Source organism: Henckelia pumila, chromosome 4 (assembly GCF_033568475.1).
Source record: "Henckelia pumila isolate YLH828 chromosome 4, ASM3356847v2, whole genome shotgun sequence".
Lineage (NCBI taxonomy): Eukaryota > Viridiplantae > Streptophyta > Magnoliopsida > Lamiales > Gesneriaceae > Henckelia > Henckelia pumila.
In genome coordinates, this window is record NC_133123.1 from 120,899,325 (window position 1) to 120,926,011 (window position 26,687).

General features: G+C 36.0%; 2 protein-coding genes across 3 annotated transcripts; one reads left to right on the forward strand and one right to left on the reverse strand.

Annotated features, from left to right (window-relative positions):
- Positions 1–3,907: 3,907 nt before the first annotated feature.
- On the reverse strand, positions 3,908–5,425 carry LOC140866949 (uncharacterized). Of its 2 annotated transcripts, XM_073272009.1 has the most exons (4): positions 4,785–5,425; positions 4,623–4,688; positions 4,376–4,428; positions 3,908–4,196 (listed from the first exon to the last, which is right to left on the reverse strand). In XM_073272009.1, exons 1-3 carry the CDS (start codon positions 5,268–5,270, stop codon positions 4,423–4,425), a joined length of 558 nt encoding a protein of 185 aa, XP_073128110.1. In that variant the 5' UTR covers positions 5,271–5,425; the 3' UTR covers positions 3,908–4,196; positions 4,376–4,422. The 2 variants fall into 2 exon arrangements, with proteins under 2 accessions (XP_073128110.1, XP_073128111.1); XM_073272010.1 differs by lacking the exon at positions 4,376–4,428.
- A 13,235-nt stretch (positions 5,426–18,660) lies between these two features.
- On the forward strand, positions 18,661–22,497 carry LOC140863465 (uncharacterized). The gene is made up of 2 exons (XM_073266917.1): positions 18,661–18,820; positions 21,700–22,497. The coding sequence occupies exon 2, from the start codon at positions 21,726–21,728 to the stop codon at positions 22,257–22,259; it is 534 nt and encodes a 177-aa protein (XP_073123018.1). The 5' UTR covers positions 18,661–18,820; positions 21,700–21,725; the 3' UTR covers positions 22,260–22,497.
- The last annotated feature ends 4,190 nt before the right edge of the window (positions 22,498–26,687 follow it).

Genomic DNA, 26,687 nt, shown 5'->3' on the forward strand with positions numbered 1-26,687 from the left:
ATTTATAGACATAGATCGGATGGTTCGATCCATGAGATCGGATCGTCCGATCTCTGTCAATCAACCTCCTCTGAACATGTGTCCTGCCAGCTGCTGACAAAAGATCTCCTAGCGCTGTCACATTAAATCCTTATCTCTTATCGAAATGAGATTGGATCGTCCAATCCTTCCTTCGGATCGTCCGATCTCCTAGCGCTGTCACATCAAATCTTTATCTCTTATCAGAATGAGATTGGATCGTTCGATCCCAACCTTCGAATCGTCCAATCTCCTCGGAGCTTCCGATCTTCATTCTTGCTTCCGAAGGGTTCGGATGGTCTGATCCATTGGCTTGTTTGGCTCGGATCGTCCAACTCTCAAGAACTTGGAACTTCTTCTGGACCATTTCGAAAGTCTTGAATTCGATTTTTCACTCTTTTAACTTATTTGAGAATTTTTTAATCATGTTTTAAGAAGTGAATTAGTTAAATTAATAGTTGGGCTACTACATTCTCCCTCACTTAAGAGATTTCCTCCTCGAAATTCGAACTAGGATAAACGAACAATTCCACATTGCATAATTCTCATTAAAATGCTGAAATTTACAAAATACACATCTATGTTCACAAAGAACAATTACAATCAAAACAATTTTAGATGCTCGAAACGCATACAACTCTCTAATTCCTAAGTCGCTTCCTCGGCGCCTCTTCGCTGCCAATGAACCATGACTAGAGGAATGCGTTTCAAAATTTATAGAAACACTTTCTTTTAAGGTTTTATTTGCCCTCATGACTTTTCAAAGTTTGCAAATGAATTTTATCGGTAAATTACCCCCAAAATACAACAACCTTTCAACACAATATCTAGCAATAATACCGAGTTGCGGTACATATCGAAATCTGCAGAAATCTAAATATTTATAGAGAGATTGGTGTCTTTTCATGAATTAGATTAAACGATGCAACTATTACAAGATCCTTTTCCATTCAATAAATGTCATAAATAGTTATAGATGAAATAATCCAACCAAAAAGACATAATTATTCAAATAAACCTCTCACGTATATTACAATCTCTTACACTGAAAGATACCGAATCACTTGGTTTTGATAATTGAGATGGGAGACATTGCTCCGACTTGATTGATTGTTGTTTTGCTCCGACTCAACTAAAACTCGTGGACGATTTTTCTCAAAACCAATAATATCCAAATAAAGAAAATATGTTTGAATATGACTTTAGTACTTGTGGTTGATCAACATATTTAGAATTAGAAGCACACCAATTGGATAACAGGCCAATGAAAAATGCTCAAAATAGTTTGTTGCGCTAGAAGTTTAGCTAAGCTGAAATTTTTATTTTATTATTTTTAGCTGATTTTATTCTCCCATATTTAAACTTGATTTTCTTTTAAGCATATGGAATATGAATGTCAAGGCTATGTTTTCTTGCCAAATCATTTTGCTTCAAAGCATCATCTCTAAACTGCAAATTTGACGAAATATGTTAACACAATAACAACTTTTGTCATCATTATAAGAATTAGGATTGCTTACATTTTCGAAATCAACAAATATAATTTTGGATTTCAAATATATATATTTTTTTCGATTTTAATTTAGACTAAATAATTATAATTAATTTATATATTAAAAAAATAGAACAAATGTTTTTGAAAATAATTTTACTCGGTGTTTCTCTATAAGCTTGATTATTGTTTTTTTTTTTTATCAGCTTCATAACATATAATTGTTTTGACATAAATGCAACATTTTCATTTATGATTAAATTTATTATTTAAACATTCGCAAATGAAAAGTTGAATATTTTAAAAGAAATATCCAAAAAACACATCGATAAATAAAAATTAAACTATTCAAGTTTAAGTTTAATATATAATAAATTTGTATTTAAAAATTCGTGAAATAATTTAGATGTTGTAAATAAAATGGTAGACAATAAGGATATCCTCTTTCGAATTCAGTGTAGAATGATGCGTTGAAGACACAGTTTTAGATTTAGTACATAAATTATTTTAATTAGAAGTTAATGTTGCATTAAATAGAGTTATGAATTGGAGATGATCTTTACGTGGATTCATCTTGAAAAATACAATCAACTTACACAAAATTCCTATGAGATCGTTTCACAGATTTTGAAACAGATATCTAACCCGACCCATGAAAAATATCACTTTTCACTGCAAATATGAACGAAATCTGACACATCACAGAAGACCTGCTCATCAACTTATCGAACACGTAGAAATTTCGAGGTGATTGCATCAACATCCTTTGTGAAAAATCAGAGAAACAAAAAAAAAACAAGATATGTAAAATTAATAATATGTTAATAAAAAGAATAATATGTTAATCATCCCCATATTTTAAAAAATTGAGTATAAAACTCATTATCAAAGGGGTAAATGTACATGAGTTTTTATAACATAAGTATAATACGCTAGAGTTTTAAAAACAATGAAAGATGTTTTAGCCTATTAATATTTTTTAAAATTTTTTTAGGATTTTTAGACTTTTCAGATAGATGTTAGTTTCTATGAATTTCACTACAAAAATCTATAGTTGATAAAAAGAAAACAAAGAATCAATTAGCTTAAATATTTGAGTTTGGTGTTTACCGTGGGATTGCACAATTACCCACGATACAAACTCAAACGGTTCGCCCGGTCTCTAAAACCGCAAAATTTTAAGAACTTTATGAGCAATCTTTTATAGTGAAGCTTTGTTCCTTCGTTCATGAACTCGAAAAGGCCGATTTCACGAATTCACCAAAAACGTTTTTCAGTAAAACATAACTTATAATTTCAATATGATGTTCTGGCATAAAGTTTTAAATACGATCAACCGCTCATGCTCATTCAGCTGTGGATGCGGGAGCAGAACTATTCGAGCGATTTAACACATATCCAACAATGGACAATATTTGACGCATTTCTATGTGACAAAGGGAGAAAAAACAAAAAAAGATTGTGAAAAAGCTTTCAAGGAAAAAAGACAGAAGACAACATCAACCATATGTAAAATCGAAAAGAAAAGATGACAAATTTACTCCCCAATCTTATACAACTAACCTTACCATATTATATTTCTTGACAGAATTGTTTAATACGTTTGCCTTGTTAGAGGGATTCACAACAGAAAGCGAGCCATCCTCATCCTTCGACACCAGTTTCACCTCTTTCAGATAGGTGCGGGAAACAGATAATTTAACGAAGACTCCCATGAATTAGAGTAATATTATAAACTTAGAACTTTGCCAATTGGAAAACCACTGTATTAGGCTGAGCCACAAAAGATCATTTATCTCAGCATGCAATCGATAATGTAAAAGAGAAACATAACAACATGGAGGCATGTTGATTACTTGCAGAATTTATGGTACCTAACTGGCCTTGCAAGATTAAAAACTTAGTCTCATGGCAAGGTCCTCAGTGTCTAGAAGGAATGTGAAGATAAACTGGAAATACGGCAAGGGCCATATTATCCTAGTCATGATGACAGGACAACGAAAGAAAATTAATAAACCATGAAAGCTTAAAATCCTGCCACAAGATCTCTCACTGTCAGCTGGTATTCTTGGGTCCAATCTTTAACTATGCGAATTTTGAAAAGATAGGTGAGACACTGGAAAGTGCTCCAAGTAATATACGACCACGTAATTTGGAATAGAACAACATATTGTATTATAGTTGTATGAACTTCTGAGAGCGGACAGGTTGGAGATAAGCATATCCTCAGACGACAGGGAGTAGAAAAAGGCCGATAGTGTTTCCCCGAGTAAGTTCAATATCAGAATGAAACTACATAATGCACTAGATAGTTTCCCAGAGTCCCAAGTCAAGTTGGGAAGATTTTGAAGCACATCACATACTCAAGATATGAACTTTTCAAAACAAAAACACAAACAACAAAATAAGATGCTGCATTTCAATAAAGGATTGTGAACGCATTCATACATGAAAAAACATCCAAAACTACAAATACTTTTTGCATCAATAAAAGACAAGTCTATATTAAGCCCCTAAATTCTAGATACTGCCCTGAACTATGCAACCTATAGATACTTCCAGTTACTATCAACCTATACTAGCTCTCTGTCCCCTACCTTTGCCCACGAAATGTACCTCAGCTGGGTTTACGTCACAGTGAATCACATGCTTCCGAACCTCCATAATTTTGGCACCAAATCTAATTCTGCATGACAAAATGTCAACACTCAGCTTCATATGACTTAACATCCAGTAAAGCTACAACATTTTGAACGAACAAAACTTAATAGAATCCGAAAATTCTCTGTAAAAATCATAACGATGAGAACCATCATGCGCACCAAACGACGCATGGATCCACACATTTGATGGATGAAAGTTTACCCTTTTGCCGTTGCATCAAATGTCTAAATTTATCCTTTACACTGCATTTATTTCTGCAAGTAATAATATCACGTTATCATCTTCCAAATCTTATCAACCCCAAATACATCCATATCTCCACAAAAAAAATCCTCAAAAATAAAGATTGACCCACAAATTAAGAGCTGAATAAATGCTCTAGCATGCATAAAAACAACCGATTCCCACATAACAGCAACCAATAAAAATGACATAAGACGATTCATACCGGAGCATCGTGAATCCTGTATGAGTCCGCCGCAACTCCCACCAAATACAGTCCAGGGAACAGATTCTGTAAAAAGAAATCAAGAGATATCACATACAATTACAAACACCAGGAATAGCAAAATTTCCATTCTTTCTACATCATAAACAAAAATAAATTTACGTCGAGCTGTTTCTGAACATTCTTAGGCCATTTTCTTGGCCTGCGGGCAGGCCTCGACCCCGTCAAAGCATAAACATCCTCCTCGATTTCTTCCCTCGACAGCGAAATCCAGAGCTTCGTCTTCTTCTCCTTCCTCTCCATACCCACAGCACCCTGCTGCCCTCCATCTATCAAACCCCTCACCCTCACGCTGTTACCAACCCCATCGTTCCTCATATCACCAAAATTACCAAAGTCCCCAGCACAAATTTCTTTCTTCTGAAAAGGCACCGCTTTCACGACTCCCTTCCGCGGCCGCAAGTTCCAGGGCTTGCCCTCCTCCCCATTCTGCTCATCCGAGTCGTTCCGGGGCGGTGTCTTGGAAACAGCGGGGCACTGATCGGGGGAGTCACGGCGGCGGTTGGAGGACGAAGTTTTCTGAGCCCATTTGAGTTGCGGCATGGAGAAGTTGTGCAGTGGCTGTGATTTTGTCGGCGCCGTCGCCATTAGCAGCGCAATCGCATGAAAAAATTAACCCTTTTTTTTTTTTTTTTTTCAGTTTTTCGTACACTTGTTTGCTCCAAAGAACAAAGTGTGTGCAAGAGGTGCCGCGAGAGCAATGGAACAGAGGTATTGAAATAGTTTGTGAAAGAAGCAGATGGCAGCACAGGTCATGTGTACCAAGTTTGTATGCATATGTATATACGTATATTTGTGCTCCGGGCAAGTGTTTATATAATTTTTCTTTTAATTAATTTAATTGATATTCGAATAAGGACACATAACATACAATATCATAGTTGTGAAAAAATAATGTTACTTGAATTGATTATATTCATGAGAAGATTGTATCGTAATTTTAAAATTTATCAAAAGACTAAAATATAATTTTAAATAAAACATTGAAATAGAAGAAGTAAATAAAAAAAAGTGCAATCTCTATGTTGTGTAAGGACATTTTTTGCGCAAAAAAAAAGAAAGAAAATCAATATCTATATAGTATGCACATAAGCAATTTTAAGAGTCAGCTATTATTATTTTTTAAGTATACCAAAAAAAATTTATTTCATAATTTAGGCATATTTCGTTTTTATTTTAAGTATTTGAGTTATGATATTTATAGACAGTGTCCGCTTGTTCAACCTTATCAACAATCTCTCTCAATAAAAGTTATATATATATATATAAAAATAATCAAGTCTCTCAATAAATTTTTATATACCGTAAATTAATCATAGACAGTGATGATCAAGGGTAAGTGCTTGAAACTTGGGTTTACCATTTTTAGTTGAGAGCTTCAGTTATGCCAACACCAAGCACAGACCTCTGCATTTTGAGCCAGAAAAGCATGTGTTCTTGTGAATTTAACCTTTACGGAATGTGATGAGATTTGGTCTGAATGGCGAGTTAACGTCGAGATTCATTGGTCCGTTTGAGAACCTAGAGAAAGTCGATGATTTGGCTTATAGTTTGGCTTTACCGCCGTATCTCTCCAGCATTCACAATGTGTTCCACGTATCTCTACTCCGTCAGTATATGGCAGACGAGTTGCATGTACTACATCCGATAGAAGTTCATTTAGAGCCCGACTTTTCGTACATGGAGAGACAACTCAGGATTATTGACAGAAAAGACAAGGTGCTTTGGAACAAGCGCATTCTCCCAGTCATGATTCAGTGGCAACGTCAGGCACAGAGGAGGCAACTTTGGAGTTAGAGAGTCGTATGCATTCTAAGAATCCTGAGTTGTTTTGATTGTATTTTCTTTGAGCAGTTCAGTTGTATTTGTTAACTGCACTGTTGCAATAAAGTTTGTTTCGTTGTGTTTTCCTAATCCGAATTTCGAGGAAGAAATCTTTTAAGTTGGGGAGAATGTAGTAGCACGATTTTTAATTTAGTTAAGGAATTGTCTAAACATGTTCAATTGGTCAAAACATGATTAAAAAATTCTCATTTGGGTTTATAAAGTTAAAAATCGGATTCAGAACGATCAGATTGGGTTTATAGAGTTAAAATCGGATTCAGAACGATCAGATTGGATTTATAGAGTTAAAAATCGGATTCAGAACTATCAGAAATGGTACACAGGGCTTCAAGTTATTGGGTATTTCGGAAGCTCCGAAGAGCTGATCGGAAGCTTCGAACATGATCAGATGACAATGTTAAAGATCGGAGGCATCGAGCAGTTCGGATGTTCCAAACTGCAAATCGAAAGATACAATTGCCTTTGGATAAGAAAGTATAGGCTTTTTTATTGGTGATTTGACTCGAGTGAATTCGGAAGCTCCGAACCAAGTTCGGAAGGTCCGAACTCTGCAAGCACAGTGGGTTGTCCAATCACAAGATATGCGTTTGGTGGCCAGACATCGGAAGCTCCGAAATGCGTTCAGAAGCTCCGAACCAGGGATCGGAAGGTCCGAAGTTTGCCTATAAATACAAGGCTCAAGGCAGACATTTATTTGCTCATTTCCCACTATTCTCTCTCGGTTCTTGCCAGATTTTAAGGGTTTTTAGGTGTGGATTCGAGGGTCGGGCAAAAGCGAGGTGCTATTGGGATCGTAGCGGAGTTGTACCTGGAGTTTGGGGCTATCCCCATCAAAGGGCTAACGACGGACGCATGTATAATTATAGATTCTGATTAGCTCTTGGGAGTAACTATTAGTCTAGTTAAGACTTTTAGTACACTAAGAGCGATATGGTGATTACTTGCTTATAGGCTTGGAGTTGAGTACCCGAGTTGCTAGGTTGCTTGAGTAGAGATATGGACGTACTATCCGAGATATCCTATGCATGATTAATGTTTGAATGATTATATGACATGTTTTATGTGCATATATTATGTAGCGACCCTACCCAGATCCACTACCTAATCAAAGTAATTAGCGCATGCAGTAAATAATTAAAGCGTAAAGAGCGAATAATTTAAATACAACAAATCTAATCGGAAAAATACAACCGACGACAATAAAAATTGTATAATACTCTTATACAACTATATCGAAAGTTTTTAGGGTATCAATCCCTACCACTAAAACTCTCACGGCAACTAGCACCGGCCTCACTCTTGGTGAGAACCACCTGGATCGTCCAATCTCAAACCTGTCCTGCCCCAAGGTATCCCAAGAACACAAAACAGAGGGACGTGAGCGACTACACTCAATACGAAAGCAATGATATATAAACAAATATGCAGCACACAAATTGTGGGGACCTCGGGTTGCTAATCTCATCTTAGGGCAATAAACGATTAATAAACAATTAATCATAGCATAAAAGAATATTCAAACCAAGAGCTAAAATTTTTTTTTATTTTTTTAAAATGAGCCCCTCGCTCGATCGGTAAAACTTGCCCGATCGAGCGAGCCAAAATATTCTGCTCTTGGGTCTGAACAAAAATGGCCTCGCTCGATCGGTGAAATGTTACCGATCGAGCGAGCAACAAAAAGCTCAACCTCTGTTTTGCAAAATAAGGCCTCGCTCGATCCGTCGATATTAACCGATCGAGCGGGCTCCAAAATACTGGAAATCTGTTGCATTAAAAAGGCTGTCAATTAATATACATGCATTGGAAAATAAATCCTATCTCATAAATACATCAATTCAAGAGAATATAAACTAGGATTTATCAACTAACAACATGTACAAGATCTCTGTTTTCTAACATGTTGGCATACAATACATTTCATCTACTTAAAACCCGAGTCCTCACTTGCTAAAACTGTTCTTGCTGCTATCCAAGCCAACTCTATCTTGATCATGCCCCCAACCTGATGCAATGCACACATACAAACAAAGCAACAGCCGGAAAATAGCATGCATATACATCATTTAAACATATAACTAATTCACATCTTGAATTAACATAACATGCTAGCATTTATAAACGCATAATCTAAACCATAGAAGTCTCTAGGTTAATGCATAAATGCAATGCATGTGCCAAGGAATAGGCTAGCAAAGCTGATACCAATAAAGCTTGGTTCTTTGGGATCCCGAGGAATAAAATAGCTCTCAAACTACCGACACTCCCATTCGAGGCAGCATCAAGTATTTTACTCCTCTGACTTTGGTGCAACTATAGTGAGTCTTCTGGCTCTGAACATAAATCCATAATCCGTGCCATGAGTCAAGCTGACTCTGGAAATAAATCTACATTCCATGCCACTCACTACAGCTCTCCAAACGTCATATGCACTCTAGGAGATGGCTGCCCTCTGTGCTAATTTAGGCTGGAGTTCAAGATGAATGCAACATAAGCTGTATGCATTAAAAGCTATAAAACACCTTGAACACTTGCTCAATAAACCAACTAAGCAAAACAAAGCAGCTAATCACATAAAGATAGCAATAAATCTGCAAGCATCTCATAAAACATGTAAAACATGTTCAATACAGAAAATACTACAAATCAGCTTAAACAGGTAAACATTTACATAAATGTTCTGGGAAATTCAAGAAAATGGCTATCTTGAATAATCTATCCCATTTATGTAAACTTCAACCATAACATATATACAAATAGACAAGTATGTGATTTTAGGCAACTCGATAAGCAAAACAAGCTCGAGTTATTCTGCCCATCTATTGATGTCTATTCATACCTGCATTTCTAATTCAAATAGCTGACACTCTGTCATCAAATTCTGCTCATTTCAATCAGTGATACTTGAAGGTATTCTTGATTCAACTTCAAACACTTCAAGTCATACAAACTCGAACTCATCAATTCAACTTCGATAAGCTTCAATTCAAATCTGAAATAATGTATCACATAGCTAAACATCAATTTTCAATCTGAATCGATGTTTCTTTAAAGCTTATTCAGTTCAAATCTTGCTAATACAATCACAATTCAAACCTATGTCGCAACTATTTGAGTTCGATAAATCTTTCGATACAAATATAATTATATCTTCATTCTAAACATAATCTCATATTCCATTCATCCACAATTAATCTTGAAGATGAGCTCTAGACATTTAGAATGCATAACAATTCAAAATATTGAACCAGCGGCGTAACGATACGATTTCGATCGTTCCAAAAGCTTAAACATCAATATTTCAATCATGTCCAGCATATATTATCACCAATTTCAGCAGCATAAAACGTGAACATCATCTCCTAACAAAATCAGATTTTCGAAAAATCTTTCAATATTCCAAAACATGTCCAAACGACGATCTTTTCTCGATCCGTTTTAGATATTCTATCGTCGTATATACTAGAACATGTTTATACAATCAAATCTTAAGTTTAAAAACAACTTAAAATTCAAACATGATAGAAAAAACTTACGTCAAAAAATAGCACTCGGAGCTGTGATCGCAAATATACGATCAATCGAAAATTCTACCGGGCGGATTGAAAGATATCGGAGTTTAAAAGAATTCAAAAATGGCGTGAAGGGTTTTCTGATCTTTTCCATGATTCCTCACGTTAATCTGATGAAAAACAAGTGGGAATTGTGATATATATAGCCTTATTTGCATTTTGGCCCCTAAACTTTGGCCTAATTGCAATTCAGTCTCCGGACAAGCGATTTAATTCAATTTCAATCAATTTAAATCCTAAATAATTTAAGAATATTAGAATTCAAGTCTAAAATCTAAATATTCTCAAATTAAATATTCTAGGATTAAAATTAAATCATTTCAGACATTATCGCATTTTAGTCCCTGAATTGCTCAATATTTGCAAATTGGCCCTTTCTCAGATTTCATCCTCCAAATTCATTCTTGATATTTATCATCTTGGAATTCACATCTTAAATTCCATAAATATCAATTGCAAATATTTTTAATCTTTTAATTTAAGAATTCCAAATAATAAAATCTTAAAATCCGAAAATCCTCAAATTAAATATTTCTGACCCGAAATTGAAATTTCTAATTTCGTAACTTCTTCAAATAAATACCTTCTCATATCCGAAATTTAAATCTTAAATCCCGTCATTAAGAACTTAATATTTTTGGGCTTTACACAAATGACTTTAAAATCCTGGGTAAAACAGTCTGCTTAGGGCGCCACCGAATATACAACACCTTGCCAAAGAGAGACCCCGCGGGGGTACTCATATATTCACCCTATCAACTATTGCGTCTATTCGACCGTCGTGGTCGCTCTTAGTGATAGCAAAACCAAGGGCTGAGCCTACCCAGACACGAATCCATAAGGAGTAACTCATCACCGATGGAAACTGTCATGACTCACATTATACCAGATGCAGTACAATGTAAAAACATGCATGTGCTAAAGTAGTAAAACATGATAAAACACATAGCACATACTCATGCAACATATAAGTATATATATCATGCCAGCTATCTCGGTTAGTTCTTGCGTACCTCTAACACTGCAGGCCAAATCTTAGCACTTCGGTCTACATCCGACGCCTACAAGTCCACGCTACTGCAACTACAATGCAATTACCCATGCATTACTATTTAAGCTCTAAAAGCCTTAACTAAGCTATTTCATACTCCTAAATATTTTTAGGAAGCCAAAGCTATATCTGCGTCCGTCATTAGCCCTCTGCTGACGATTGCCTCAAAACTTAGACACAGCTCCGCTTAGGGGTGGAATAGGGTCGGGACCCGTCCCGTAAACCCCCTACCCGACTCCCGTCCCGATAAGAATCGGGAAACTTTTTTTCTCCCGATCTCGTACCCGAAACATTTCGGGACCCGACTATTCGGGATCCCGAATGTTCGGAATCCCATCGGGTAGGAAGAGAAAATCCCGAATTTTTTTTTCATATTCAAGATTTCGTTCAAAAAATAAAAAAAGGGTGATAATTTTATTAAATGTACTATTTAGAAACTTATATTTATAAATAAAAATAAATATTCAACTTAAAACATATAATATTAAAATATTTCGGATAATGTTTCAAAATTTTGTTAAGAGAAAAAATGTATTGAATAATTATTAATAAAATGTAAATAAATTTTGTTAAATAGATTGTCAAATTAATCTCTTGAGTTTTGTTCTACATATTTGTTCTAATTAGATAATTATAAATAGAATTAATTAAATTATTAATTTAATTTTAAAAAAATACACAAAAATAAAATGACATTTCGTGAGTTTACAATTAATCATCCCAACAATAAAAATTATGCGAATTAAGTCCACAATTAAGTGATATATGAGTTGAAACATAATAATATTTATCTTATTATATTATAAATTTATTAATAAAATATATTATATTATTTCGGGACGGGTTGAGAATCCCGTCGGGATGAGGTTTTATTCCCGATCCCGCTCCCGATATTAATCGGGATGGGAAAAATCCCGAAAGTTCAGGTCGGGAAAATTTCGGGTTGGGATTTTTTCGGGACGGGAATGGGATGGGATTCGGGAAGGGTCGGGATTTTGGGAGTTTTTGCCACCCCTAGCTCCGCTACTAGCCCCGTAGCGCCTAGCCACTTCTGGATCACCAATAGGACACCTAGAAAGCCTAAAAATATCCTAAAAGGACTAAGAAGCAAGAGGAGAGGATTGGATGAGGTGCACTCCAAATGAGCCTCAAACCCTCTATTTATAGACGACGATCAGAACTTCCGATCGCATGATCGGAGCTTTCGATCTGCTAAAACCCATTAAAATTAATTAATTGTGATTTAAGCCCTTAATCACCTTATTTTGGGTACGGGTCACTACATATTATGTCACGATTATTATGCTGCATACATTATCCTCTTGAGCATGTACCTTGATATAGCCCGTAGTGGGATCGCTCAAACCCGTGTTCTTGAGTGGATGGTTGGATCCGTTGGTGCAGATCAGGTCATCGATATCCGCTGATTATTTCTGGTGTGTGAGCCACCTCCTGATGCAATAGCCCAGTGTGCTACATACCATGGCATCACTTAATTGAGCAAGAGCTTTTACAAGTTTCCGATACCTGTAAATTTGCATTAGCATTCGTAGCATGTGTATACTCATACTTTCGTTCTGGACTTTGTTATCGATCACGTCCTCGATTTTGTCTTGTGCACCCCATTCCACCGGACAAGACTTAGGTTGGACGGACTTAGGTTGGACGGACCAGGAGGTAACAGTCGCTGAGGTTGCAGCAGTTCTGTGATTGGTGTTTGTTTCCATTATCGGGTTTTTACTGAGGATATTTCAGTGTTGTTTCGATAGGGTTGTATAAACTATGTTTCATTATTGGTTTAGGACCGGTTGTATTCCGCCGGTTGGTTTGTTGGGAGACTTTATTTCCGTTGTTTATTGATTATTGTGCTTTAAAATTTATCTGCATACTTAAGAATGTTTTGTAGGTAATTATGGAGCGAGTCACTATACAGTTGCACTGCTTAATGATCTATTTGATAACAGGGATGTGAGAGAATAACTGGTATCTCTTTACCGAATGGCTCTGCGAAAGACTTTCAAATATGACATTTTAGTAGAGATGGTCACTACATAGTAAAGTCTGAATATTGAATTTTTATGGAGCAAGCTTCAAATATTTAGAACCACTACAAAGTGCAAGGTGATTGGAGCAATTTATGAAAAATTAAAGCACCACCAAAGGCTAAGATGTTTTTGTGGCGTGCTGCGTGGAGTTGCCTACCAACCAAGGTAGGTCTTCACATGAAAAATATAAATGTGTTCTCTTCTTGTGCTGTTTGTGGCTCGAGAGTGGAGAACTCATGACATCTATTTATTATGTGCCCTTATGCTAAACGATGTTGGGTCCTAGCCAATTTGTAGACTCTTGTAGAACACTGTACTAACGATGCTGGATTTTTTTGTCCGAATGGTTGTTTCGATGTATCAAGAAATGTGTTGCCGACAACATCTCAAAATTTGTTGTTATTGTGGGAGAATATGGAGGTATAGAAATGCAAATATATGGGATGAGGCATCCTAATCAGCTAGAGTCATAGTTTCTTTAGCCATGGAATTCTGGCCCAATGAATTAATGCTCGATGTATGCCTAAAAATCTGAGTGATAATATTGACCAAAATTACAACAACCAGTGCTGGAAATGATCGAATTGATCAGGTCATGTAGGAACAAGGTTGAAGTCTACTGATCACCCATGAATGTCCTAAAGTGCAATATAGATGCATCGATCTCTTCTAGAAATAAATGCCACATGATCTTGTGCCATGATTCGGAATTCTGACGAAGACTTTATGGTTTGTCGTATGACAGTGCGAACTGGAGCTGTCAGTAGTCGAGAGGCTGAGGCACTGGCATTGTTGGACGCACTGCTTGGACTATTGATCTTGAGCTAAAAGATGTGATTTTTGAGACATATGCAAAGCTCGTAGTGGATGCAATTCAAGGGAGTGATACAAATCTTACGAAATTTAGTGCTTTAATATGTCAATGTCGTTCAATTTGGCCGCATAATCATCTTTTCAAATTTGCTTTATGAGGCGGCAAGCGAATGTGACGGCCCATACTCCGCCTATATATTCATATTAGGCGCTGGAAAAATTCATGAAAATCTTGACCTTCCCGAATCCCATCCCTTCCCTGTCCCGAAAAAATCCTGACCCGATGTTTTCTCAACCCGGATTGTCGGAATTTTTCTTGTCCCGATTAATACCAGGAGAGGGATCGGGAATAAATCCTCTTCCCGACGGGATTCTTCCCCCGACCCAAAGAAATATTTTTAATAAAGTTATTAACATATTGGGCTATGGGTTTATTGAGCTTCAGCCTATACAGAAATTAATTGTGGACTTATGTCTCATAATTATGTATGATTGAAATGATTGAATGTTAGAATCACGAAATAATAACATTTTATTTATTTATTTTTTTATAAAAATATTAATAATTTGGTTAATTTATTTTTATAATTATTTAATTATAACAAATATGAAAAATAAGAGATGCAATATGCCCTTAATCTATTAAACAAATTTTATTTGTTAACTCGTAATTTTAATGTAATTTGTAGGGAAAATTGATAAATTAGTCCTCTAAGTTTACTATGTTTGGATTTTGGTCCAATATCTTTGTCATCTTTGACTTAAGTCCAATATCTTTAAATTATTTATAAATTTGATCCTTTTTCTACCAATTTTCTGAAGTGAAATATCTTTTAGGTTAAAATGAAAAATTAGATTGTTGTTTTGGCCACATCACATATACATGTGGATTTTAATATACACATCATATTAATTATTGCACGAAAAAAACACTTTCCCTCTGTCATACCGTCATACACATTCCACCCTTGTAGCAAATCCTCTTTCTTTTTCTCTCGACAAATCCCTAATTTTCTTTGAACAATTTCGTGCCTACTTTTCAAGATAATGGTTTTTTTTATGAAGCGTGACTCTTTTGAATATATATATATACACGAGTGCCCAGGAATCCTCCCTCGAAAATCCATATGAATTCATCAAAAATCGATAGGCATCTCCCGGATGGCGGAGAGATGCCCAACAAGTTGGACGTTGTTGATCGCATTTTCGTTCATTTTGAATGCAATCCATTTGAAGCCTTCGTCGGTTTCTTTCTTTACTACCACAAAGTTTTGTTTCACAACAAGAAGCTGCCCTTTGATTAATCATCATCAAACACATGTTTCCCATTGTTTCCAACCACTTGAATCCTCGCGCTTCCTCTGGTGAGTGGACTTTCATGAGTGTGGGGTCATTATAGTGTTCTGCCGATTTTTGAAAAAAAAATCACATCGACCCTGGAAGGATGATCTATGTCTCTTGGTTTATTCTGTTTTATTTCTGCTGTTGGAAGAGCTCAGGTTTTTGCAATAATATCAAGTTGTGTTGAGTTATTAGATTGATGGGTATTGTTGTTTTGTTGAATATATGAGAATTATGTATTAGCTCTTACCTATCACAAAAATACTAGGAGCTGGGAGCAAAAATTCCAAGAGGTGCACTTCTTGTTGGACCTCCTGGAACTGGAAAGACACTTCTTGCTAAAAAAACAACGATTCCAAGTATGTCTTTTGTATTGATGCATGAATGTCAAAGAATTTGATTTGCAAATGGTCCATGAGAATTTGGTATTGGACAGTCTAAGAATTTGAATTTCATGATGTTGTCATTGGTATAGGGGAAGGAAGATGAGGTTAGAGACAATCCAAGTTGATGGAGCTTACTTTGAATATTCCATAAGAATGGTCAAGAACTCAGTTCAAGTACTTTTCGGAGTCAAAGAACTGAGCTTTTATCTGAGGCTCAAGAAATATTACAAATATTTTAGCATTGTCTTGGTAAAAAAAACTTGATGTCAAAGTAGTGAATCAAATGATGTATAGACTTGTATATCATTATATCAATTATTTGTGGTGGTGAATCAAATGAGAATGAGCATTGATATTTATTGTTTCATTTTATATCTCATTTACATTAAAATTCTACTTTTAAAAAAGATCAAATTCTTAGTCATAAAGTCAATCAAACAAACTAATCAAATAAATAATCTAAAGCACGATAGCTAAATGTATGTATATTATATAGAAACATAAGTTGAAACCTTGAAGCAACCCCATGTAATAATAGCAGACTGAAACTTGTTAAGTTCTGTAATATCCATTGTAGCTGCTGATGATTAAATCAAACAACTCAAATCATTAACTGGGATTTCACCAGTCAACGCTGCTTCTGGCATGTATTCATTTTATATGCATAAAGTTTGAATCATTTTATAAGCATTTTATATCAACACAAGGAAATCAATGACGAGAAAAAAATTGATTCGGAGTTGTAAAATAAACTAAAACCAAATAAATGATGCAAAATGACAGCCCAAACCTGATACCAAATAACAAATCTAGTGCAAAACGAATATCAAATCTTGGTGCAAAATTGAGCAAGTAGATGGACACACCTAGATAGCACGCTTTGGCAGAACATTTGAAAGAAAATATGACCGCTCAAACTAAAACTGAGACCATGTTCCTAAAACCTCTATATAGTACATAAGAAGATCAGGAACCAAGTAATAACTGAAACTTTCAAAAAAGTAGCTGGCAGGCATTGGAGCTTTTATACCAATTAAGTGCTCTGAGTTAACATCACTACATATGCAGGTTGAAGAATCAATTACGATCTTTAGGATACAGAGCATGAGTGCAATACCTAGTCATTTGACTAAAACTTAATAAATCGGGTACATACGGCATCTCAACAACACAAATGTCAGCAAACAATGCCAAAGGCAAACTGAAAACTACATGATTTCATTCGAACAAAGTGGCTTCAAAAGATTAGATTCATAAGTGAACAGGATCAAACCATTACACGAGATTGTTCATCCATTACCATATATTGGTCAAACAAAATTTTGATCCAATTCTCAAAATATCAAATTCAAAACAGAATACTAAATATCCATAAACAATCTAATCAAAGCATCTTCTTCTTCACTTTATCTTTTCCAAGCCCAGATGCATTTTTGTATCGTGGCATTGGACCTCCAAAAAAATGTGCAGGTGCTCTTATATTATTATTCTTTGCTGAATTCTGGCATTCCTGGAACTGAGCATACATGAAAGTGGAGAGAAAATATCATTAGTGGAACTTGGTCTTTGCCCTGAGGCTAAATTTGGTCAGTAGCATTTTTATAGGATCTCCAACATTGAACTTGCCTCCATAGTGAATACCCATGGTCAGTAGCATTTTTGTAGGATCTGCATTTGCATAACAAATGAATTACATGAAAATAACGAACAAAACATAACCAGCACAGAGCATACAAGAATATTGTAGATGAATGTCACGATGAAATTCAGAATAAATTACGATGCATATGGGAGGAAATAAACAAAAAAAACGTTAGAAACCCATAAAAATAAATTTCATACCATATTTAGGTGGTGATAGATGAAGATTAGATATAGCTCGAATACGCATTTTTCTTAAAATACCATCTCTTATTCTACAAAATTTAGGGAAGATTTTTGAAAATGACAGGGATTTGTTTGATTGTTTCTCCCTCAAACCGGCGTGATGCTTATGAGAGAGAAGGGTTCTAGTTTTTCCTTCAATAAACAGCGTTGATGTGTAAATTAAAATCCACACATGCACCTGACATGGAAAAACAAAATTTGAAGACTTTTTTTAACTAAGAAAAATGCCACTTCAGCAACTAATTTTGAAATTGATACAAACAGGACCAAATACCTAAATAATTTAAAGATAGTGGATGTAAATAAAAAATGACAAAAATATGGGAATAAAATCCAAAAGTGATAAAGTTATAGGACCAATTTATCAATTTTTCCTAATTTGTATCTCGAAGATTTTATTTCTAATATTTTAATATTATATATTAATAATTGAATATTTTTATTTCTTTCTACATATAGATTTCTAAATGGTAATTTAAAAAAAAACAATAAAACAATCTTATTGGACAAATTTTTGAACATGAAAAATTATCGAGATATTATTTCCCTACCTGATGGTATCCTAAACATTCCGAATTTCGAATATTTGGGTTTCGACATGTATCGGGTACGAGATCGAGATGAAAAAATAAATTTTTGATTCTTATCTGGACAAAAATTGGATAAAGGGAATACATGACATGTTCCTACCCGATCTCACCTCTAATTCATTTGTTAGTTTCTTTGTTTTTTATGATGCTCCTAATTTTCTTATTCATGTACTTATGCTGATTGTACTAATCATGGTATTTGAATGAAAGATTCTATTTGATTTTTTTTAAAAAATTCAAATTTTATTTGTCACACAATCCGTCTATATAAATTTTTTTAAACTTCAAATAAATGTTTAAACAAACTTATTAAAAGTCATAAAAAATTAAATTTGATTTTAATTTTAAAATATAATTTCTAATTTTTATATTTAAGAAAAATATGTATAAAAAATCGATTATACACACATACAACACGTAATTGGAGGAGTCTTGGTTAGCAAACTTTACATTAGCCAAAGGCCCAAACACCGCAATAGGTCAAGTCCAATTTCCAATTTTGTGGAGCAAAAACTGAAGCGAAGTTCGTTGCAGAATCTCGCTAAATTCTTCTCCAGATGATAGCGATCGCCGGCTGAGTAAATTCATTTGCTGACACCTTTCATTTTAAGGTAAAACCACTTTATTCTCGGAGATCAATGTTATTCCGAGTTGCAGATTTTGATTCGAACAAAAATCGGAGAAGGAAAAAATTCTGTAAAACCCATTGTATATATGTTCTATTACCGCTCAAGATATGAGTGGTTTTTCCTCTGTTTTGAATCTTCTTTTTGGGTTTTAGGATTGTGAAGCAAAAATTAGTTTGAAATCTGACTGAGCCTAGGCATTAAGCTTGTTATATTTCTGAGATTTTAAATCGTTGATTGGATGACCGAGCTTTTTTTTGATGATAATATGTGTCAATGTTGTGGAGTTGAGTATGTTTCCGGTTTCTCAGGAAATGGGAATATGGTTTCAGTATCTTAGTGTGCGGATGCTTGTATTATAATCACCTTGTTAGAAAGATAAATATTATGTAATCAAGTGAGTCTTGAACGATGTTCGGGTTTGATCTATGAGAGGGAAGAGGGACATAACCTGCATTTGTATTTGGTGCGGATAAATGATTTCTTAGCAAACTCAATATAGTGCTCAACTGATCTTAGGTTAAGATGTGTTGCTCAGTTGGATTATTGTTATCTTTCAGTTGAGTAGGGGTGTGCCCATATTCATAATGGTTCAAACAGTGTATGAAAACACATTGAATGTTAATGTTACTAAATGGTGCATAGACAAAAATAGTTTAGAATCACTAGAGAATTACCGGTGAATATGGAGAATCCTAGAAAAACTTATTTCCATGGTTCAGGAAGTCCATTTATTGTATCTGTAGGCTTTATTTTATTTGGTGGATTACTCAAGTGATTAAAATAACTATAGACTATCCTGTTACAAGTATGATTGTTTTAAAAAAATTGTTAGAATATCACTTACTTAAATACTTTGTCGAAGTGCAGCAAAGCTCTGGAATAACTACTGATTATTTGGTCTGCCTGCGTCTTGTACATGTAGGATATATTTTGAAACTGGCAAACCTGTATTGCCATATAATAACTACTGATTCAAGACTTTAATTATTTAAAAGATTGGTTGTTGATATGGGACTTTTGTGCCTGTGGACTCTAATGCATAACTGGGATAAGCTCTTCAAATGGGTGTTTTTAGAACTCAGGCAAGATGTATAAGTTAAGATTTATATAGTGAAAAACTTCTCAGTTAATGAGATCTGACATATAAGTATTCTGGTAGTCTTCGGAAGTAACTGTGGGTAATTTGTAGATGCAGAAACTCTAGAAAATAGAGAATTAAAAGAGAGAATTTTAGGAATTTTACCATGACATCCTCGTTGATTTTCAACAATTTAAATGCATAGTATTTCATTGCAGTCATTATTTCCACATCTGCAGGCAAAGGAAATTGGTTTACCACTTTTTCTTGAAGCCATAGTGTAATGTAATCATTTTGCCATGTTGGTTCTCTTCTTGCTCTTAAAGATTGTGTTTGCCTAGTGTGAATCTGATTTCTGATCACGGCATTCTCTCTAGTACATTTAATGATCTTAACTTTTATGTGCATGTTGACCTTCCATCCCCCTTAGAATGTTGATGCAAAGTTTAGCAATTTATTTGGTGATGTCAATTATCCTGATTCGATATTAGTGACACTTGGTAACTTAGTGAGTTGGAGAATCACCATTGCTCTATTTAGCATTCCTCATGAGTGTTTGATATGGTTATGCTTTTTCATCAACTCTAATTAGACGCGTAATTAAAGAGTTTTCAGATTGTGATTGGAAACTCCCTAGATCCATTTGCAACACTAATACAGAAATTTGTTTGAGTTCTTCTATGTGGGGCACAATATTCAAATTGCAGTGTTATGTTTTGATAAATTGTTAAGTCCAAGATAGAAGGTGGAAACAAAATGCAGATACTGCCTCAACTATTTGAACAAGTTTTTTCTCTTCTTCTTACTTATCTAGATGTTTGTATAAATGTGATAGAGCTAATTGGTGCAAGATTATTATATAAAATTACTAGCTGTCTTTTATCATTGTCAACATTTTACATTTGGATAAAATTTATATCCTTTAACATTAGAAGAAATGGTATAGTTATATCATGCATTTTATTCAGATCAACACATTAATGGATATTTTGCTAATCAATATTCTGATTGCATGTGCTATTTTATAACTCATGTAGAAAAGGTTAGATTGCTTTTGTTTTTGGGAGTCTTCAGAATCTACATGAGTTTTCTGATTCCTATTCTCTCTGTAAAGTTTTTCTAAATAATACTTCGAATTGTCCTGCATATGCCTCTACTAATTATGAAACCCTACTCGTGGATACGCATAACAAAAGTGAAACGTAGGAAATGAGGCAGTGGTTTTTCATGATAGCATATTTCACAATTTATAGAGAATCCAAGGGATTGGTTGAGTGACAACCTGTAAAGGCCAAAACTATGTCAGTGGGTTGAGGCATTTGGAGAGGCCAATATTTTGTCAATTCCGTGCAAGACAATAAACTTGTGCTCGTGTCAGTGAAAAATTCAGAAATGATGGCACTACTGTTCTAGTTTTGCTAAATTACGAGTGAAAATTCAGCGAAAAAGTAATCAAATTAGCATTTTTGTCTCGTTTGACACCTGCACTGTAGAAAGATAGCAATGAAGTAACGGGGCAATACAAACACTGAGAGGGGGTTGTAGCGCTATAGGAAATAATGATGACATCCGAGTTTCTGTTATCACACTTGAGAATATGCTCTTGTTTACATGAAAACATATTTTATTGTTGTGGTGTTGGGATGGGCAATGTTTTCCATCCCTCGTAAGAATTTCTTGATTACTTTGCACCACAGGTGGGTAATTAAGTTTATTTAAACTGGTTGATGCTCATGTTTCGATCATGTGGTCTGTTAATTTAGACTTTGATGAGTACTTCCAGGTAAATTGCCAGAACCTGCTTCGATTATGGGTGAATCATTTACAATTCAGCTAAGCAGTAACTTAGTCAGAAACCTTCTCGATGATGGTGAGAAGGTAAAAAAGAAAACAAAGAAGCCGAAATCAAAGATCCCACGAGAAACAAAAAATCCCCAACCGAAGCAGCTATCTAATGATTCGGAGACGTTTAAAAGTCTTCCCTCTGCGGGTGGATGGCCACTTCAGCCTCCTATGTACCTCCCAGTTCCACCTCCTAAATCTGAAAATGCAGAGTTAGATTCCATCAAGTCTCTCCTTCAGGACAGCCAGGATGTTATGGAAAGATTGCAGAAACGGGAGGAAAATATGTTACAAGAGGTTACTCAAAGAGCCAAGGCTCTCCATGATGAGGAGTTTAAGCTTCCACATCGCAAGCCAATGCCTTGTTTGAAGGAGAATGATGAATGTTTTAAGTGCTACAAGGAGCATCCCAAGGACGCCCTCAAATGCGCTGATCTGGTTAAAGATTACGCAGATTGTGCACGAAGAGTTAGGCAACAACTCAATGCAGCAGAGAATTAGAGATCCTGAATACTTGTTGACTCATATATCTTGGCCCAAGCTCGTAGGCTGTATAAACTTTACAATAAAGATATTTCTTGGAAGTACGTTGAGTTTCTTGATGTCGAAAACAAGCGATAAGTCTCACACCTCTTTTTGCTTCATGGTTGCATTATTTTGGATGGAATCCTTTTTGGGGAAAATATCAGACTTTTGTATGGCCTTCGAATTGAAGATGACTTTTATGCCTCATTGTTTAGACCTTCGGCTCCTAATCGTGTCGTATTGATAAAAATGTCGGGTTGAGTCAAGGAAAAGATATCGAATCGAAAAATATTTTCGACCTTGCGTCTTGGGGTTTCGTTTCCTTTCGAGGTGTTGATGATGAGGTATGCTGGTTTCGGGATATTAACACATGCATGCATTCGTTAGAAGGTGGGAACTATTGCGCTGCAAAGGAAATATCTATTACTTCTAAAATATATTTTCGTAATTTTGAAATTGCATCCATGTTAAAGCTTATTGGCAATTGCTTTTAAATGAAAGATCGAACTAAAACGTTTATATTTGAAAATTGTAAGATTATTTATATGCAACATTCCTTAAGCAATTGCATTTTTTTTTTAAAATTTAAGCAATTGCTTTTAAATGAAAGATCGAATTAAAATATTTATATATGAAAATTGTAAGATTATACGCAACATTCCATAATCAAGCCCTTGGAACATAGATTTAATAGTGGACATTTACCAATAAATGTGGTAAGTTAGATCCTACCTATACAGGCACTGCCTTAACGTAGATCTAACGGTTGATATTTATCAATAAATATGAGATCAATTATTTTTTAGTGGACCCCGCGTGTATTGATAAATAAGGACCCTTAGATCTATTATGGAGTAATGTCTGTATAGGTAGGTTGAAATGAACCAATAAATGTGAGATTAATTATTTTTTAGTGAACCCCACATGTATTGATAAATGAGAATCTTTAGATCTATTACAAGGGTAATACCTGTATTGAAATGAACCTTCAAAAAGAGATAACTAAAAAAGGTAAAATTCCATAATTTTTTTATTAATTGAAGGACTGAAGGGCGTATCTGACCAACGGCGGCAGCTTTCTCATATGGCCCAATTGAAACAAAATTAGCCATTTTACGTTGTTCAACGGCGGAAGCCCCCTTTTTTTTTTTTTTTTTACTTTCCAAATGCAACACCACCTTTTTCTTATAGGGAAATGTGCATTTTATCATGTATGTTAATTTATTTGAGATTATTGGTAATTTTAATAATTTTTCAACAAGAGCGCTGATATGACACACGACACCACATCAATTCTATGTCGCAAAAAATGATAAATTTGTCGAAAAAAATAATAGCTAATGAAGATTGAAATCGCAACGAAATAAATTTGTAGGAAAAAGATACAATTTTCCAATAAATATATGGGAAAAAATTTCAAGAAAACAAATTTTGTGACTCGAGCTCTTTTTATTTACATATATAAAATATAGATGATGCCCCAAAAAATATTAGGGTCTGCTCCGATCCGAGTCCATTAGCCCATAATCGGGAGATTTGTTCCAAAATCACTAGACCCCATTATATTAAAAGCTCAAGCCCGATGAAGGCCTACAATAATACACAGAGCCAAAAAGATAAGTTTAGGGCCGAGCACTGTATGGGTAGAGAAAAAGGCCGACCTGACTCCTGAGCAAGTAAGGGAAGCTTTGCTCAAGACGCAAGAATATCGGAAACACCTGGAGATCTCTAAAAGATAAAGGAAGATCCCAATAAATTCGGGATTACGACGAGACTATTAAGTCGGCTCAGAGTCCTAGGCGCCATGGTAACGGAGTCCTACTGGCATTAGTCTCCTACCTTAGGTGGAAATCCACTTCAACACATATTCTACTCCTACGAGATAACTAACTTCTTCTACCTCGATAAATACCGGCATCTCTTATGATTTTACACATTCATTTTTACTCACGTATTCACTCAGTCATATTCTCTTGCTTTCTCAATTTTATTACGCCTCTCATATTCGTAATCTGAGCACTAACTTAGGCATAAGAGAGGTCACACAGAGCATGTAGAAACTAATGAGAGAATTATATTTTTCATATATCTTAATAATGATATAGGATATTTATATACAACAATAAAGACTAAATAAATACAAAGAATAAAAGATTACAAGATAAAAAAACATAATATACAATAAATATAAAATATATTCCAATAGGCCATAGTAGACGCAGACAAGAACCAGAGAGCGGCTTTGTTAAGGCATCACCCAGCTGGTCAGAGGACGAGACATGAGAAACACGAACTTTGTGGCTCTGAACCAGCTCACATACAAAATAATAATCCAAAGCAATGTGCTTCATGCGAGAATGAAACACAGGATTTGCACATAAATAAGTAGCACCGATGTTGTCACAATAGATAGGAACCTGAGAGGACGCACGAACAACACCAAGTTCAGTAAGAAGAGATCCGACCCATTTCACCTCAGCAGCAACAGAGGCGACATCACGATACTCAGCTTTCGTAGAGGATCATGCAACAGAGCCCTGCTTTTTAGAACTCCAGGAAATAGGATTGGGACCGAGAAACACAATATAAGCACCAATGGACGTGCGATCATCCACATCACCAGCCCAATCCGCATCACAGTAAGCATGGAGTGATAGAGAATTGTGACGCTGGAGAAGAAGACCATATGAACGCGTACCATTGAGATAGCACAGGAGCCGCTTGACCGCCCCCTTATGCACAAAGGATGGAGAGTGCATAAACTGAGACAACTTGTTCACAGCAAAAGCAATATCCGGGCGAGTAAACAAGAGATACTGTAAACTACCAACCGTCTGACTATACACAGTGGCATCGGCAGGGGGAGAGCCATCAGACTGGTGGAGCCCAGGGGACAAAGCCACAGGAGACTGCGCCGTCTTTGAGTCTGCCATGTTAACTCGTGTAAGGATATCAAGCAGATACTTTTTTTGAGAGAGACGAAGGCCCACTGAGTAGGAATCCACTTCAACACCAAGAAAATAAGACAAGTATCCAAGATCCTTGAAAAAGAACCGACGTCTTAACTGATCAATGAAGTCCTGGATGACGCCAGAATTATTTCCTGTGAGAATCAAGTCATCAACATAGAAAAGAAGATACATAGTAACACCCCGAGAACAGTAAATAAAAAAATATGTGTCAGCACGGGAGGCGGTAAAGCCAAGACTGACTAAAAATTTCCGAAGGGCCGTGTACCAGGCGCGGGGTGCCTGCTTAAGACCATAAATGACTTTGTTCAACTTGCAGACATAGGAGGGAACATTAGGATCAACAAACCCAGGCGGCTGCGCCATATACACACAATCATCGAGTTGACCCTACAAAAAAGTATTATTGACATCCTTCTGACGGAGAGGCCACCCAAAGGAAACGGCAAGGGATAAGAGAATGCGAACTGTAGTGGGTTTTGCCACAGAACTAAAAGTATCAGTGTAGTCAAGTCCAGGACGCTGATGAAATCCCTTCGCAACAAAACGAGCTTTATAACGGTCAACATAGCCATCAGGTTTCCGCTTAATCTGAAACACCCATTTGCAGTCGACCACATTCTGAGAAGAGATAGATGAAACAAGGTTCCAGGTGCCATTGCAAAAAAAGAGCATCAAACTCCTCATACATTGCGGAACACCAATGGGGATCCTTGAGAGCTGTAGTGTGCGAGGATGGCTAAGATGGAGTGGTGTCAGTGACAACAGTGAGGGCAAAGCAAGGGTTGGGCTTGAAAATATTATTTCTGAAGCAGGTAACCATAGGATGAGAGGTCAAGGGTATGGTTGGGGTGGCTGTGGCTGGTTCGAGCGGTGGCTCAAGAGGCCGAGGGGTAGTGGGGCGGGGTTCGGCGACAGGTGGAGACTGGATGGAGCAGATGGTGGAACAGGATACGGCGCAGGAGGACAGGGAGGTGAAGAACCGCTAGATGGAGAATCCTCCACAGGTACACTACCAGGCAGCACTTCAGGAGAAGAACCAACACCAGCTCCACCACTAGCAAAAGGATACTCAGACTCAACAAAAACAACATGACGCGAGGCAAAGATTCTTCCAGAGGAAGGCTCAAAACACAGATAGGCACTCTGGGTAAGGGAGTAACCAAGGAAGACATAGGGAGAAGAGCGGTGGGAGATCTTATGCGGAGTGTAGGGGCGAAGCCAAGGATAGCACAGACACCCAAAGATACGGAGCTTGGAGAGATTAGGAGAAGCATCGAAAAGACAATCAAAAGAGGATTTGTAGGAAAGGTTGCGTTTAGGTAGCCTATTAATGAGATAAACTGCAGTGGCAAAGGCATACGGCCAGAAACGAGTAGGTACCGACGCATGGTGAAGGAGGGCAAGACCTGTTTCGACAACATGACGGTGACGA